The sequence below is a fragment of the Rhodofomes roseus genome (genome assembly GCF_022264815.1).
Source record: "Rhodofomes roseus strain CIRM-BRFM 1785 chromosome Unknown C8Q71scaffold_31, whole genome shotgun sequence".
Classification (NCBI taxonomy): domain Eukaryota; kingdom Fungi; phylum Basidiomycota; class Agaricomycetes; order Polyporales; family Fomitopsidaceae; genus Rhodofomes; species Rhodofomes roseus.
The window spans coordinates 21,713-37,327 of NW_025952987.1; the positions used below are offsets into that span (position 1 = coordinate 21,713).

Below are 15,615 nucleotides of genomic sequence, written 5' to 3' on the forward strand. Positions count from 1 at the left end.
GCCACGGCTTCTGTTCGAATGGGGACACTCTCGCTCACTGTCATGTCAGGATTGACACCAACTGTTCTACCGTAGACGTGACGCCGCAGCGCCAAAGCATTCTCGGGCCACGATCGTCGTCGAAGACGTCATTACTAGGTTCTCGTCGAAAAGCCCGCCATGAGGTGCAGGAGAGGTTGCCGTAGTAGGAAGTGCGCTTTCCTTCTTCGTCAGCTCGATTCAAGTTCTCGATTTGCAGAGCATGTCTCCGATGTCGTCATCACTGCATGACTTATATGCATGTGTCGCTTGTATAAAAAGCGGCGACCGATACTCATTGAGCTGTTCCGCTTCCTTCCCCCACTGCATTGACCCCAAGTACAGTACCCGGACTTCGACTCGTTGAACGCAACTTCAAACAGATCTCAGGTACTGTAAGTTGAATCTGTTGTTGATACTATTGTATCGTTTTTCATTCTACACAACTGAGCGGGCATTCTTGTAGAGCCACACTGTGAAGGCTTGATGATGATCACACTGGTGAACATTTGAACTCCGTGTACGCTTCAAGCCTTCAACTACGTCTGGATCTGGACCTTCATTGTCGTTTGGTACAGAGAGCACGTGCGCTGGTAGGGTGCCGTGGGCGCTCCGAACTAATCGAGGGCGCTTAGCGGAATGACGACGGCCGCGAGTACTGTTACAGCGACTGCAGGAATGTGTCCGACGACTCCCAGGCTGCTCGACGCCATGCCTTCACAGACACGACACATCGTGTGATTGCTCCCGCCTCTTTCCTTTGACAGCTTTTATTGTAGGCACTGTCTCACTAGCTACGACGACTGGTCGGCGACCGTGTACTTCGGATTCCTCGCCGAATCCGACGGGTCTCATCCCAGTGTGCACAACTTCTGTTCGCCCAGGAAAGGTCGTGCCAAACACTCGTACTGTGTCTGTCTTCTGCATCGGATAGACTGGACTCTGAACCTGCGGCCTTCTGCTTCCGGGGGCATCTTCTCACCACGGGCGGTTCCAGTATCTCCCGGCGCTGCGGGACAGAATTAGATTCGCCACAAGGTGTGTTCGTTTTCCATGCCTACTGTGACTGGCAAGGAACTACGGCTGTGCGCTGACCAACAGGTCTATAAGGTCCTCGCCGCGAAGGCATCCGTGCCAACCTAGCTCAGGTCGACCCCCTTCTTCGCTCGTACCAAGGTCTCGGTCTCGCCGCGAAGCATGTCTGCGAGCTGGAAGCTTTTCTGGAGGCAGTTCGCCGCGCTCGTGTGGAAGAACTGGATCGTGCTGTCGAAGCACCCATGGGTACGTCTTGTCCAATCTTCAGACGAGCTTGCACGATAGACTAATGTCCCATCAAGTTGAACGTGTTGCGATGCGTGCTGCTTCCCATCGGATACGGCGTGTTCCTCGCGGTAGCACAGCTGTTCCTGACGAAGCCCAATAACGTACGTCTCATGTTCCGCTACTGGTCTTGGTCTAACGCTTCTTCTCAGTACGGGCTAGGAACCGCAGTGGCCGTTCCGCGTTTGACCGACCAGTACGATGGATCCATTGCTCTCGTCTGGGCGGACAGTACCGATGGCACAGGGTCGCCGTCGGCTCAGGAAATCATGTCCTATATCGCGAGCGGATTCAACTCGAGGCAGTCAGGTAACTTTCAAAAGGTAGCTTCCGCAGGTGACATCCCCCCGACATGCCCAGAGAACTTCAATGGGTTCTCGGAGTGTTACGCCGCGGTTGTGTTTAACAACCTACCGAGCAACAGCAGCACCTCTCCAAGTTCGGCGAACGCAAGCGCGCTTCAGGCGTACAACTATACCATTCGGGCGGATAGCGGTCTATACTACATCAATGTGGCCAAGCACACGAGTAGCTATGAGGAGCGCGTTCTCCCCTTACAATGGGCGATCGACAGCGCGATCATCGAGCTGACAACAGGTCAAACACCGGAGACGCCGATAGAGTGGCCTTTTACTCAGGAGACCAACACCGAGCAATACACGGATATCCGGCTGAGCTACATCCGCGGTCTGCGGACGCTGCTCGTGCTCGCTCTGTTCATCTGCTACATCGGAATCGCGTACCAGCTTCCGGGCTCCTTCATGGGCGAGCGCGCGAACCTGCTCACGAGCCATCTGCAGGCGATGGGGCTCATGGACTCGGCGCGGATCCTCTCCTGGCACGTCAGCACCTCGCTCGTATACCTCCCCGCGTGGATCGTGGTTGCGCTCATCTGGCACTACCGCATTTTCAGCGCGACGAATGCAGGGCTCGTGCTCGTCGTGCACCTCCTGCTGGGCTTCACCCTCGCGAGCTGGTCCTTCTTCGTGTCCGCGCCGTTCGGGAAGAGTCCGCAGCTCGCCGCCATTGCGTCGACGGTACTGGCCATCGTGTTTGCGATATTGGCATTGGTGGATGGGCATGCGGGCACGGGTGCGGCGTTCTTCTACACGCTGTTCTTCCCCCCTGGGTTCTATATCTTTGCCATTCGGTGTATGTGTGGGTTTGAGCTTCAGCAGGTTGGGACGAACATCATCAAGCCGGACCCGGACAACCAATTGGTCTTGCTGCCTCTGATCTTCGCTGCTATCGTACGTTACCAGTTGTCGTCTAAACAGGCGTGACTATCTAACGCTTATTTAGATTGACATCTTCCTGTGGCCGTGGCTCGCGATCCTACTGGAGCGTCGTCTGTACGATGCACGCAATCCATCCACATTCTCCTGGCGTTTCTGGAGGAAGAAGACAGCGGCGCAGGAAGAGGGTGTTCAGCAGGTCCCGCCTGGTATCGCCATCTCTATCAAGAATCTTGGCAAGGACTTCAGGACGTCGATGTTCAAGAAAGGCGGAGGGTTGGTCACAGCCGTCGCGGATCTCAGTTTGGAAATACCAAAGACAGGTATCTTCGTGTTGCTCGGATCGAATGGGTATGTTGGCAACGTGCGCTCGTCCTGTTTGTTGCAGTAACTCACGATGCTGTGCGTCCTTCAGTGCTGGAAAGTCGACAACAATGTCAGTCCTTGCAGGTCTCATCGGCCGCACGCGTGGTTCAGTCACCTTTGAAGGTGGAACGGAGCGCCCGCCGCTCGGGACTATCGGCCTGGTCCCGCAAAAGAATGTCTTGTTCCCAGAGCTGACCTGCTACCAGACATTGAAAGTCTGGAAGGCCATCAAGCCGCCGATGAATGAGAACGGCCCGGATGAGGAGGACATTGAGCAACTCCTGCGCGATTGCGATCTGGGCAAGAAGATCCATTACAATGCAATTGCGCTGAGCGGTGGTCAGAAGAGGAAGCTGCAGTTAGCGATTGGATTGGTTGGAGGATCGAGGAGTGAGCTGTTCTCTGGTTGCTAAGACACTGGATTCGTACTGATTCCTCGACTCGGCTGCAGTCTTGCTGGTTGATGAGGTGGGCGAGAATGCTCCCTACATTGAATGAAGCTCATTGGATTACATACAGTGCACATCTGGTGTAGACCCGCTGTCTCGTCGGGCGCTTTGGAGGACACTCACGTCTGTTCGTCACGAAAGGACAGTAGTTTTCACTACGCATGTATGTCTGAACACCTCCTATCCATGCCCCTATGCTGATCACTTTACATGGTCATCAGTTCCTCGATGAAGCAGATTTACTCGCAGACACTATTGCGGTCCTCGCCGCACCCGGAAAGCTCGTTGCACAGGGTACACCAGTGGCGCTCAAGTCGCATTATGGTCAAGGCTATACTGTGCAAGTCACCTTGAACACTCCTGTAGACACGCAGGAGAAGTCGCCAACGGACCCAGCAGAGGTACTCGAGCGCATACGGCCGCTCGTTCCAGGCGCCTACGTAACCGCCGCCGCACCTGGGGAAGCCACCTACCACTTGAATGCCAAGGACCCAAGCACTGTTCACAAGGTACTCGACGTGATGGAAGGGGAACGCGAGGCAGGCAAGCTGGCCTCGTACTCCGTGCTTAGTACCTCCATTGAGGACATCTTCTTGGGGCTCATGCATGCCAACAACGCCGGGACGCCGGAATCGTCGGAGCGTTCATCGTCGGCCTCGCCTTCGCCTGTCCCAGGCGAGCATGACAAGGTCGAGAAGACGACGGGGTCCGCGCTGCTACCCGTGCTCTCCCATGGCAATGCTCCCGTACTGGAGCTAACCACTGGGCGCAAGAGGTCCCCTCTGAGCCAGGCGCTTACCATCTTCCATAAGCGTGCTATGATTGCCCGCCGCAGCTGGTTGACACCATTGCTCGCAGTCTTAGTCGCCATCGGAGGCTCCTGCGTCCCGCTGTTCTTCATCGCAGGTCGGGCGCGTCCAGCGTGTGTCCAGACGTACCATAATGCCATTCCTATCCCGTTGTATGCGCCGGAGTCTCCCATCGTTTTGGCAGGTGCCAACTACACAGTCCCGGGCGAGCAGATCCTCCAGTCGCCTCCTGGCCTGCTATCTTCGCTCGGCTCGACGATGGAGTTGGTGCCCGTCAGGAACATCTCGGACAACTCGACGTTCGTCAGCACCATCAACCAGAACTACCAGAACTTGTCTCTAGGTGGCGTGTCCATGGACCTTGATACGGGCTCTATGCTCTTTGCGTGGGAGGCAACGCCTCCGGGGTATACTGGTCTAGTGATGCTCAACCTGGCCTCAAACTTGGTGTATAACCATGCTTTGAACAGCTCAGGCGCGAGGCTCGCCGTGCCGAGAGTCATCGCGACGAACTTCGAGAATCTCGTCGGATTCAATGCGGGGACATTAGTCGCTCTGAAGTGGCTTGCGTTCTATGGAGCTGCTATGGTATGTCGCGCCGATCATGTGCTGTCGCACAGACACTATGCTAACACCGAGGTAGTCTGTTTTCCCTGCGTTCTTCTCGCTCTATGTTTCGAAGGAGCGGCGGTCGGCAGTCCAGGCCATGCAGTTGTCGAACGGGTTGGCCAACCCGGTTGGTCTGTGGCTGGGCCATCTTATGTTCGACACCTGCTTCTCCATCGTGATTGCGAGTGTCATTATAATTGTTTTCGCTGTCGCTTCGAATCAATTCGCTGGTCTTGGATTCTTTGTGAGTAATGCACTCATATGGCGGTCATGTTTCTGACCGAGGGTGAATCCTTGTAGTGGGTGGTTCTTGTGCTATATGGCATCGTTGGCGCGTTGTTTTCATACTGCGTCTCTTTGGCGGTCACCTCGCCCCTGGCAGCATTTGCAGCGTCGGCAGGTTATCAAGTGATCATGTTCATCGTAAGTTTGTCTCGTGTAATGTGGATAATGCAGACGTTGCTCACTACGGCCCGCAGCTCTACTTCGCGGCGTTCCTTCTGACCCTCACCTACGCGAAGACGTCGGCGGATAATGCTGATCTAAAACTTATTCGTGAGCGTATAGTCGCATGCTTCTAGCACAATTATTGACAATCGTGGGTAGACTTCACGATGGCTATCGCGTCACCCGTAGCTAACGCTGTACGTATACCGGCTTCTATGATATTTTGGCATTCTACTAACGTTTAGCACAGCTACAAGCGGCATTCGTATCTGTCAATCTTTTCTCCCTGCTCTGCGACAATAATGAGCCCGCTACGACAACTTCCATGGGGATGATGTCTCGGTTCGGTGGGCCCATCGTCTATTTGATTGTCTACGCATTTGTGCTCTTCGGGATACTAGTCTGGGTAGACTCCGGCTCGGTCCTTCCACGGCGCTTCAATTCGTCGAAGAAGCGACTACGTACATTGCACACGGATGCTCCAGCGTCTGTTCTCGCCGGGCGCAAGGATGTAGACGATGAGGGGGCGGCAGTGGCAGCGTCTAACGATGCGCTCCGGGTCCTCAATGTGGTCAAAGCATTTGGGTCAAGCGACAACAGGGTTGTGGACAACGTCAGCTTCGGAGTATCGCAAGACACAGTTTTCGCTCTCCTTGGCCCAAATGGCGCCGGCAAGACAACAACGTTTAACATGATCCGTATGTCATTTCTTGACATCGTATTTGACAAGTCAGACATCACTCACACTGGCGATCAGGTGGCGACGTCATCCCGGACGAGGGCGATGTCCTCATCAACGGCGTTTCTGTGGTCCACCACCCGCGCTCCGCCCGTCTCTCACTGGGAGTCTGTCCGCAGTTCACCGCCATCGACTCCGAGCTGACCGTGGAGGAGCATTTGATCGTATATGGCCGCCTGAAGGGGCTGTACCGTGGCGAGGAGCTCACTCGGAACGTTCAAGCGTTGATGCGCGCGACGTCGTTGGATATTTATGCGGGCCGCCTGGCTGTACGGCTGTCGGGTGGAAATCAGCGCAAGCTGGCGTTGGCCATCGCGCTCATAGGTGCGCCCACCATGATCATTGCACCGATCCACCGGTGGACATAACCTTCGTGCTTCAGGGAACCCCTCTGTCGTGCTCATCGATGAGTTCTCTACGGGTATTGACGCTAAGATGAAACGTGAGATGTGGGGTACGCTCAGGACAGTCGCAGTGGGCAAGGCTATTGTCATCACGACACGTGAGTGTCTGTGTAATCGTGCGTCACTTCGTCACTGACAGCGTCATTGCAGACTCCATGGAGGAAGCATCTGCACTGGCCAACAAAGTCGGCATATTGGCGAAGAAGATGCTAGGTAAGCTTTTGCATGGCGGTCATCTACATGAAGACTGAGGTTGATTTGCCGCAGCCGTGGGCACAACTGATGCATTGGCTGAACGGTATGCCACCTACGAGGTCCATTTCTCTTGCCGGACGCGCGAGGAGGTCGTCCGGGCACAGGAGCTCATGACGCAAATTCCTGGAGCGCGCATGGCAGATGACGTCGCAACACGCTTCGAAGTGCCGCTCGGGACGGATATGTCCCTTGCGCGACTCTTCGGGCTACTCTCATCGCAAGAGGACTTCGCGGAGTTCACCGTAGAAAGAGCGGGTCTCGAGAGCGTGTTCTTGAAGGTCATTAGAGAGAATGACGTGCTCGAGGAGGACCGCTCGACGCCTAGGCGGAGGTGGTGGAGGACTTGCTGATAGTAGCATGTCGTTGAAGACGTGGGACGCTGGATTCTTTCTACCTATTTCAGTCAAGTAGAGCCAACCGGAAGGACATAATAGAGTACATAAGTACATATGCACTGCTTAGATCGGACTGTGACACTACATGGTAGACAACCGGACTGTACACCATCCATACATTTTTGTTGCTATCACCACGCGCATAAGTATATCGATAGCGTATTGTATATGTACATAGGTGATGTCATTGACAAATGCATATTCCTGCGTGGTGCTAGTGCATCGAATACACCGTCTCCGTATGTAGGTGCCTGGAACATCGATGGTTGGAACGTTGACCAATTGCAGGTCCAGGGACTCTCTGACAATAAGTGCTCCATTCGGACGCGACGCGTCAAGCCGGGGCAGGTGATCGCGCCCTGACTCCGCCACAATTTGCGGCAGCGACTCGGAGGTGCTCTGTTTGCGTTCTTTCACAAGCATTGAATTCAGACGTCTGGCAGATTTCGTCTGACTTGCTTCTGTCTGATATTCACGCCACAGCTGGTGGTACCGGCAGTGCGGCGACACACGGCGACAGGCTTGGGAACTGCAAACGACGCTCGGGATCGCAGAGACTCGAGAACGTCATGTTACTAGGAAGGGGGCAATGCCTTGGCAGCCTGCAGGTCGTCTGCGGTGCGTAGCATCAGTCTCACCATTCCACGTACATACCCAGTGATGTTCTTTTTGAAGTGAGCGGTGCTACTTGTCTGCTCTATCGGAACAGCATACCAACTGAATGAAGGCATCCGTGGTCACCCCCAACCTCGTCCTGGGCGGAAATCATGGTATCACCACCCTCCGAGAATAGCTATGTATGGCTTCACGCTGGCCCGACTACGATCTGACAGTGGAAGACATGAAGACGCACACGTACGTGAATGCTCTGCTCGCGAGAAGCGATGTAATGTGCCTATCCATCCCACGCCGCATCAACTTCGTTTTTAGTCATCCGACGCCCGAGCCGCTGCCTCAGACCGCATCCCACCCACGGTGCTATGATGGAAAGGCTCCGCCGCTCCGATAACAGTTTGCTGACACTCACATGTGGGCACTGTGGGCCTTTGCCGGACGCGACAGGTCACTGACGGCTCATGTGCGGTACGGCGGATGAGTCGTCTTCCGATCGCCTCGCGCTCGACGATGGAATGAATATGTGGCGGAGGAGAGCCTGGGCAGTCAAACGGGGGTTCTCAAACTGACACCATTCCAACAGAGGAATCCGAGTCATTATATGCGCTGGGAGGTGCCGAGCTCCGGGGCCGTCCCTTGGACTGTGGACATACATATATGTCGATATTGGCCCTTCCTCGAGATCAACACGCGAAAGTCGAGAGGCTGAGATGCCGTACAGCGTGTTGCCGTGCATGCAGTTCTAGCGAAGCCATCACAGATCTATCGCGCAGGGCGCATCAGGGCGCTCGCGCGCCTACCTCGTTCATTCCGCCCCGGCGCTTGGCGTCCATTGCACAGAACTGAGCCGCAGCGGCTGCCACCTTACGCGTGCGTCACCGCCTCGGTGGATTCGACTTTTCGACCATGCTGCTCAAGCCAAGAACACCTCCTATCGCACGGTCAAGGCTTGGTTCCGCAGTCGGGCTGCGATCCGCACACACTGGGCCCGCTGCACAGCGGAATGACAGGCCCGTGGCGGCGGTAGCACCCAGGATTGGCACCGCCAACACAGCGGCGCTGCTGCGGCAATACTCGACCAATACTTCTGCCGCCTGTCACCTCACAGCCACAGCTTGAGGCGTCAAAATCCGTTTGGTGGTTGCTCGGGTCAAAATGACCGATGTTCTGCGCACGGCTTATAGGGGTGCTGTTCCCCTTCCTGTCCAATTTTCCCCTTCTTGTGCGCGCGTCCGCTCCCATTCACCTTGTTCGGCTGCCGTTGTTTTGTCTTTTCATTCCGTGCACCGGACAATATTGACTTTATATCATTCTATTCCATAAGGACGCGCGGGTGTTTGACGGTATACTGAGTTTCGTGCTTAGGGGACAGCAGACGGTACACGCGACCGACACGTACTAGCGTGCGCTCACACATGTAAGCAACTTACCCCAATTGAAGGTACGGACCGCCAAGCTGACCGCGTCACAGCCACATTGCTCAGGGTCGAACACAAGTCGAACACCTGAACTCAGAGCACCTGCCCTAGGACGGATTTCGCCCACACCCTAGTCCCAGTGCACTATGGGAGGGACCTTATTTTGGAGGCAACTCTCAGTCCTCGTATGGAAGAACTTCATCGTACTCTCAAAGCATCCTTGGGTATGTCCTCTGCTGTGTACTGATAGCCATGGACCGACCTAACTTGTTCGTAGCTTAACATCGTCCGATGCCTATTGCTGCCCATCGGTTATGCTGTTTTTCTTTCTGCGGCCCAATTTTTCCTGCACAAACCCAACAACGTGTGTTCCGTGCTCAGACCAATCCCGCTAATAACTGGACTAACCTCCAACGAAGTTCGGTTTAGGTACCTCAACACCAGTCCCACGTCTGCTCGAGCAATACGACGGATCTCTGCCTCTCGTATGGGTCGACGGTACCAATGGGTCGGGCACTCCGTCTGCGGATGCAATCATGAATCAGGTCATGCTCCCGTTCAACTCCAAGCAACGCGCGAACGTCAAGCTAGTGGCCAGTCCCGAGGAGGTTCCTTCGGCATGTCCAGAGAACTTCATCGGTCTTTCTCGGTGTTATTCGGTCATCGTCTTCAATTTTCTACCCACCGCAGGCGACCCCGACAGTGTGAAGCAGGTGCTCAACTACACCCTCCGCGCTGATAGCGGCCTCTCCTTCATTGACGTCGTGAAGCACACGAGTAGCGTCGAGGAGCGCCTCATGCCCCTCCAATGGGCGGTCGACAGCGCATACATCGAGCTTGTGACAGGCTCGACGCCGTATAGGCCCTATGAATGGCCCTTCACGCAAACGGACAACACCGAGCAGTACACGGCAATCCGCCTGAGTTACCTTCGCGGGACACGCATGATCTTGGTCATCGCCCACTTCATCGCATTCGTCGGGATCGCGTACCAGTTGCCCGGCGCGTTCGCTGGCGAGCGGGCGTACCTCTTGACGAGCCACATGAAGGCGATGGGACTCATGGACTCCGCTCGCATCACTTCCTGGCATTTCAGCATGTCGCTTGTTAACCTCCCCGGGTGGATCGCTGTCGCGGTCATCTGGCGCTTCCGCATCTTCACGGCGACAAACGTCGGTATCACACTCCTCATCCACATCCTCCTGGGTCTCATCTTGGCGAGCTGGTCGTTCTTCATCGCCACACCGTTTGGAAAGAGTCCGCAGCTCGCAGCCATCGTCTCTGCCGTCGTCGCGTGCATCCTCGCCATTGTCACGCTCGTCATCGGGAATGTGAGCAATGTCCTCGCAGTCATCATCACGCTGGCCTTTCCACCTGGGTTCTATATCTTCGCCATCCGCTCCGTGGTTGGCTTCGAGCTGCATCAGGTCGGCGCCAACTTAGTAAAGGGAGATCCAGACAACAACGTGATGCTGCTTCCAATCATTATCGCTGCGATCGTGAGTCCCTCTTTTAAAAACTACTGAAGAGGGGTATACTTAGTGACGATGCAGGCCGACATCTTCATCTGGCCGTGCCTTGCAGTGATACTGGAGAGTTGGCTATACGACGCGAAGAACCTATCGAAGTCATGGAAGCGAAAACATTCTACAGCCGAAGAGAGAGCTCCATTGATACCACCGGATGTGGCCATCTCCATGAAGCATCTGGGCAAGGACTTCAAGACGTCTCGCTTCATGGGGCGCAAGACCATCGTTAGCGCCGTGGAGGACCTCAGTCTCGATATTCCGAAGACGGGTATTTTCGTCCTGCTCGGATCGAATGGGTACGTGAGAGACGTCGTTTGTGATCCGTCTCTGGACACTCACGTGTGCTATCTTGCAGGGCGGGAAAGTCTACAACGATGTCCATCCTTGCGGGCCTGCTTGGCCGGACACGGGGCTCTGTCACTTTTGAAGGCGGTGTTGACCGGCCGCCTCTGGGCACCATCGGACTGGTACCTCAGAAGAACGTCCTGTTCCCGGAACTGACATGCTACCAGACGCTGCGGCTGTGGAAGGCCATCAAACCTCCCAGAGACGGCGTGTCGGATGACGAGGATATCGAACAGCTGTTACGCGACTGTGATCTAGGCAAGAAGATCCACTACAATGCCAGTGCGTTGAGTGGTGGTCAGAAGCGTAAGCTGCAGCTGGCGATCGGCATGGTTGGAGGCGCTCAAAGTACGTTCATAGTATTTCCCTATGATGGTCGAGGCTAACAGAGCGTCCATAGTCTTGTTGGTAGACGAGGTAAGATCGTACGCAACAGGGACGTATCGATGCTCACTATGTTGTAGTGTACTTCCGGAGTGGACCCGCTCTCTCGGCGTGCGTTGTGGAAGATATTGTCTTCTGTACGTTACGACAGAACCGTCGTATTCACGACTCATGTACGTCCGAATTGCCCTACCGCATACGCACGTTGTTGACCGTTCAATAGTTCCTCGATGAAGCAGATCTCTTGGGTGACACCGTCGCGGTACTCGCTGCCCCCGGCAGACTGGTCGCTCAGGGTACTCCGGTGGCCCTGAAGTCCCGCTACGGTGATGGCTACAACGTACAAGTGTCTTTCGACACAGAGCAGCCGTTGGAGAAGCCTTCGTCTGACGCGTCACAGCTGCTGGATGTCATTAGGCCCTTCGCGCCTTCTGCCTACGCCGTCTCGGCAGGTCTTGCGGAGGTCACGTACTTCCTGCAGACGAAGGATCCATGGGTCGTTCACAAGGTGTTGGAAGTCATTCAGCAGGAGCATGAGGCCGGACGACTGGGGTCTTATTCCGTCGCGAACACGTCCATGGAAGACGTCTTCTTGACACTGATGAATGCTAACCAGAGCTTCTCACCCGACTTCCACCCCAAGTCATTGGATGGCTCGACATTCTCGACACACGATAGCACCCTGAAGTCAAATAGCGACTTCTCACAGAAGGCGCATCTCCGTTCAAGTTCATACAGCTCGGTATCTTTGCCAATGCTCTCGTACGAGAAGACTTCCGAGCTTAACTTGACGAACGGTCGGAGGAAGTCTGTTTTTGGCCAGGCACTGACGATCTTCTACAAGCGTTTCCTCATTGCACGGCGCAGCTGGTTGTCCCCCGTGTTGATGATCCTGATCACTGCCGCAGGTGCATCGATTCCGTTATGGTTCATGTCTGGTCTCGCCGCCCCAACCTGCGTGCAGCCGCTCAAAACCGTGTACCCCACTCAGCTCTACGTGCCATGGTCACCGCTCGTTTCTCTCATGTCGAGCAAGATTCCAGGAAAACGGGTTCTCCAATATCCTCCCGGTCTCATTGAGACACTGGGGCCTTCTTTTGGAGGCATCCCGGTGCACAACTTCCAGGACAACGCGAGCTTCGTCAACTACGTCAACCAGAACTACCGGAATCTCTCGATGGGTGGAGTGTCTCTCGATTACGACACGGGCGCCACTCTCATTGCTTGGGAGGCCACACCGCCAGGGCTGACGGGCTTGAGTCTGTTAAACTTGGCATCGAATCTCCTGTACGATCACGCATTGAACGAGACGAATACCGTCGCCACGCGCGTGATCGCTGCCAATTACGAGAAGCTAGCAGGATTCGACTCTGGGATCTTGGTGATGCTTAAGTTCATGGCGTTCTTTGGCGCTGCTTTGGTGCGTCCCGCTCTGCATTGCTTATTGGACTTCATATTGACGGATGTCTAGTCGGTGTTCCCAGCATTCTTCGGTCTCTACGTTTCCAAGGAGCGACGATCGGCAGTACAGGCCATGCAGTTCTCCAATGGCTTGTCAAACCCTGCCGGCCTCTGGCTCGGACATCTTATGTTTGATTCGATCTTCGCCGTATTTATCGCGACCCTCATTATTGTTATATACGCTTTTGCTTCAAACCAGTTCGCCGCGCTGCCTTTCTTCGTGAGTCGCCGCTTGACATTCGGATGTTTAGGTGAAGCTCACTCCTTTGTCAGTGGCTTGTCTTGGTGCTGTACGGCATCGTCGGTGCACTGTTCTCTTACACCATCTCTTTGGCCGTCCCTTCGCCGCTCGCCGCGTTCGCGGCTACAGCCGGCTACCAAGCTGTGATGTTCCTGGTAGGTCAACCACCACTGATAGCTGAGCTTGTCATTGACCAATCATTGTCGATCTAGCTCTACCTCGCCGGTTTCCTTCTGACTGCAACATATGCCACCGTGACCTCCGAGAGCCGTGACCTTACGTTCATTCGTTAGTACAGACCTGCTTATGGTGAAGGCGTCATCTTTCTAACGCTATACACGCAGACTTCTTCGTGGCGATCCTGTCTCCGATCGCCAATGCAGTGCATGCTGCGTTCGTCTCTCTGAACCTATTCTCCCTCCTCTGCACCAACGCGCCCGCCACTGCCGCCTCCGAGGCCATGCCCTCCCGGTTCGGGGGGCCGATTATCTACCTGTTTGTCTACTTGTTCGTCCTGTTTGGCATCCTCGTCTGGGTCGACTCCGGGGCGATCCTGCCACGCAAGAAGACCGCGAAGGCGGCAACGTCCGCCTTCGTCCGCCGGTTCAGCAGGAAATCGTTCCAGGCGAGCAAGCACGGCGTGTATGAGGAGGCGATGAAGGTCGCAACGTCGGACGATACGCTCCGGGTGCTGAACGTCGTCAAAGCGTACGGAAGCCCGAACAACCGGGTGGTCGACAATGCGAGCTTTGGGGTGTCGCAGAATACGGTTCTGGCGCTCCTTGGTCCCAATGGCGCCGGAAAGACGACGACGTTCAATATGATCCGTGCGTACCCCTATTCCGCCTACGTTGTTCCTTGCTGATACTTGCATTCGCAGGTGGCGACGTTATTCCTGACTCAGGCGACGTGCTCATCAACGGTATCTCCGTCGTGAAGAACCCCCGAACAGCCCGCCTCGCCCTCGGAGTCTGTCCTCAATTCACTGCCATCGACTCCGAGCTTACAGTCCGAGAACACCTCGTTGTGTACGGCCGTCTCAAGGGTCTTAAGCCCGGTGTGGAGCTTGAGCGCAACGTCGAGGCCCTCCTTCACGGGACGTCGCTGCACCAGTACGCAGACCGGTTGGCGGCGCGTCTGTCGGGCGGCAACCAGCGCAAGCTGGCGTTGGCTATTGCGCTGATGGGTAACCCGGCTGTGGTGCTCATTGATGAGTTTTCGTCAGGCGTGGACGCGAAGATGAAGCGCGATATGTGGGACACGCTCAGGAGCGTTGCAGGTGGGAAGGCAATTGTCATTACGACACGTAAGTAGTGTACATGCTCTGCTCAGATGTGAATGCTGATCTGGATATGCGCAGACTCTATGGAGGAGGCATCCGCGCTCGCCACAAAAGTCGGTATCCTGGCGAAGAAGATGCTGGGTACGTCATCTTCCATGTTTTCATCTTCAGATCTCTCATATTATTGTAGCTGTTGGGACGACAGAGACTCTGGCCGAACGGTATGCTACCTACGAAGTTCACTTCTCATGTCGAACAAGAGACGAGATCGTCAGAGCGCGAATACTCATGTCGCAACTACCTGGCGCTCGCATGGCCGACGACGTCGCAACACGCTTCGAGGTGCCAATAGACGACGGGATGTCGCTTGCGCGACTCTTCGGTGTTCTCTCCTCACAGGATGAGCTCACCGAGTTTTCCATCGAAAAGGCGGGCTTGGAGAGCGTCTTCTTGAAGGTCATCCGTGAGAATGCTATACAGGAAGAGGACTCACGGACAAGTAAGGGACGCTGGTGGAGGATTTGTTAGCACTCTTTTCTTTTCGATGGACTTGCTCTGCTGTCGTCGCTGTCACGGACCCCACTCACATACTACTAGGACTCACTGCACGCTCTCTACGTCCTCTGTGATCGCTGTCCTAACTTAAAATTCATGTAGAATAATCACTGTCCATACTGCTACATAGTTAGAACCCATTAAACTGTATATCACATTCGTAAATGCATCCACGATCCACTACAGCAGCCGGACGGGCGCAGTGGCAGGTAACTTAGACGACGAAACGACGACTCGGACGAGGGGGTACTTCGCGCGGTGAGTATTCGGCGCTGGCGCTGGCGTGTGCTAGGGCCGTCCACAGGTGCTATTTCGATATTTTCAGCACCAATCACGCCCACGAACGTTGGAGCGCATCTATCAGCGGCTCCCCGACGCTCTCTCTTCGCTTCATCTACAGCGCACCTGTTGTGAGCAACTCGACTGCATCCCGGTCCAACTCCGAGTCGTCCACTCGTGTTCACTGGCAAGTCCGTTTCACGACCATGTCCAAGAAACCGGTTGAGATTGTGGAAGAGCCCGACCTAGAAGACGGTGAGGCTTATCGGCATTGTGGACTCCTCTTCTCGGCTGAAGGATGCTACCATCTAGAGGGTGAGGAGAGCGACGAGTACGAGGTCGAAGAGGTACATTCATACCACACATTCGCTCGCGTGGAGGGTGGCAGAGACGCGGGCCGCAAATCGTGTCTCACTCGTGGCTCTGGTTCTTTTGAAATAGGAGGACGATGAAGACGAAT

General features: G+C 55.2%; 2 protein-coding genes across 2 annotated transcripts; both read left to right on the plus strand.

The window, feature by feature from the left end:
- The first annotated feature begins 1,052 nt into the window (after positions 1–1,052).
- C8Q71DRAFT_362974 (uncharacterized protein) lies at positions 1,053–7,277 on the plus strand. Its single transcript, XM_047918087.1, has 18 exons — positions 1,053–1,056; positions 1,120–1,299; positions 1,356–1,442; positions 1,491–2,588; positions 2,641–2,924; positions 2,989–3,329; positions 3,391–3,407; positions 3,459–3,551; positions 3,610–4,785; positions 4,841–5,050; positions 5,107–5,229; positions 5,286–5,361; positions 5,413–5,450; positions 5,504–5,951; positions 6,011–6,316; positions 6,375–6,494; positions 6,547–6,609; positions 6,664–7,277. The coding sequence occupies exons 2-18, from the start codon at positions 1,216–1,218 to the stop codon at positions 6,999–7,001; spliced, it is 4,902 nt and encodes a 1,633-aa protein (XP_047773711.1). The 5' UTR covers positions 1,053–1,056; positions 1,120–1,215; the 3' UTR covers positions 7,002–7,277.
- Positions 7,278–9,225: 1,948 nt separating this feature from the next.
- C8Q71DRAFT_862423 (uncharacterized protein) lies at positions 9,226–14,849 on the plus strand (the record flags this gene model as incomplete). Its single annotated transcript, XM_047928027.1, has 15 exons — positions 9,226–9,303; positions 9,357–9,443; positions 9,499–10,578; positions 10,633–10,904; positions 10,964–11,301; positions 11,354–11,370; positions 11,418–11,510; positions 11,561–12,757; positions 12,809–13,018; positions 13,072–13,194; positions 13,252–13,327; positions 13,384–13,866; positions 13,920–14,345; positions 14,400–14,462; positions 14,512–14,849. 15 exons carry the CDS (start codon positions 9,226–9,228, stop codon positions 14,847–14,849), a joined length of 4,881 nt encoding a protein of 1,626 aa, XP_047773712.1.
- Positions 14,850–15,615: the final 766 nt, after the last annotated feature.

Excerpts from the sequence above, each read along its gene's own strand:
- C8Q71DRAFT_362974 (XM_047918087.1), top strand. The coding sequence starts at position 1,216 with ATGTCTGCGAGCTGGAAGCTTTTCTGGAGGCAGTTCGCCGCGCTCGTG. Across the intron at positions 2,589-2,640 it reads CTCTGATCTTCGCTGCTATC|ATTGACATCTTCCTGTGGCC; the intron begins GTACGTTACCAG and ends ACGCTTATTTAG. Across the intron at positions 5,451-5,503 it reads CGTCACCCGTAGCTAACGCT|CTACAAGCGGCATTCGTATC; the intron begins GTACGTATACCG and ends CGTTTAGCACAG.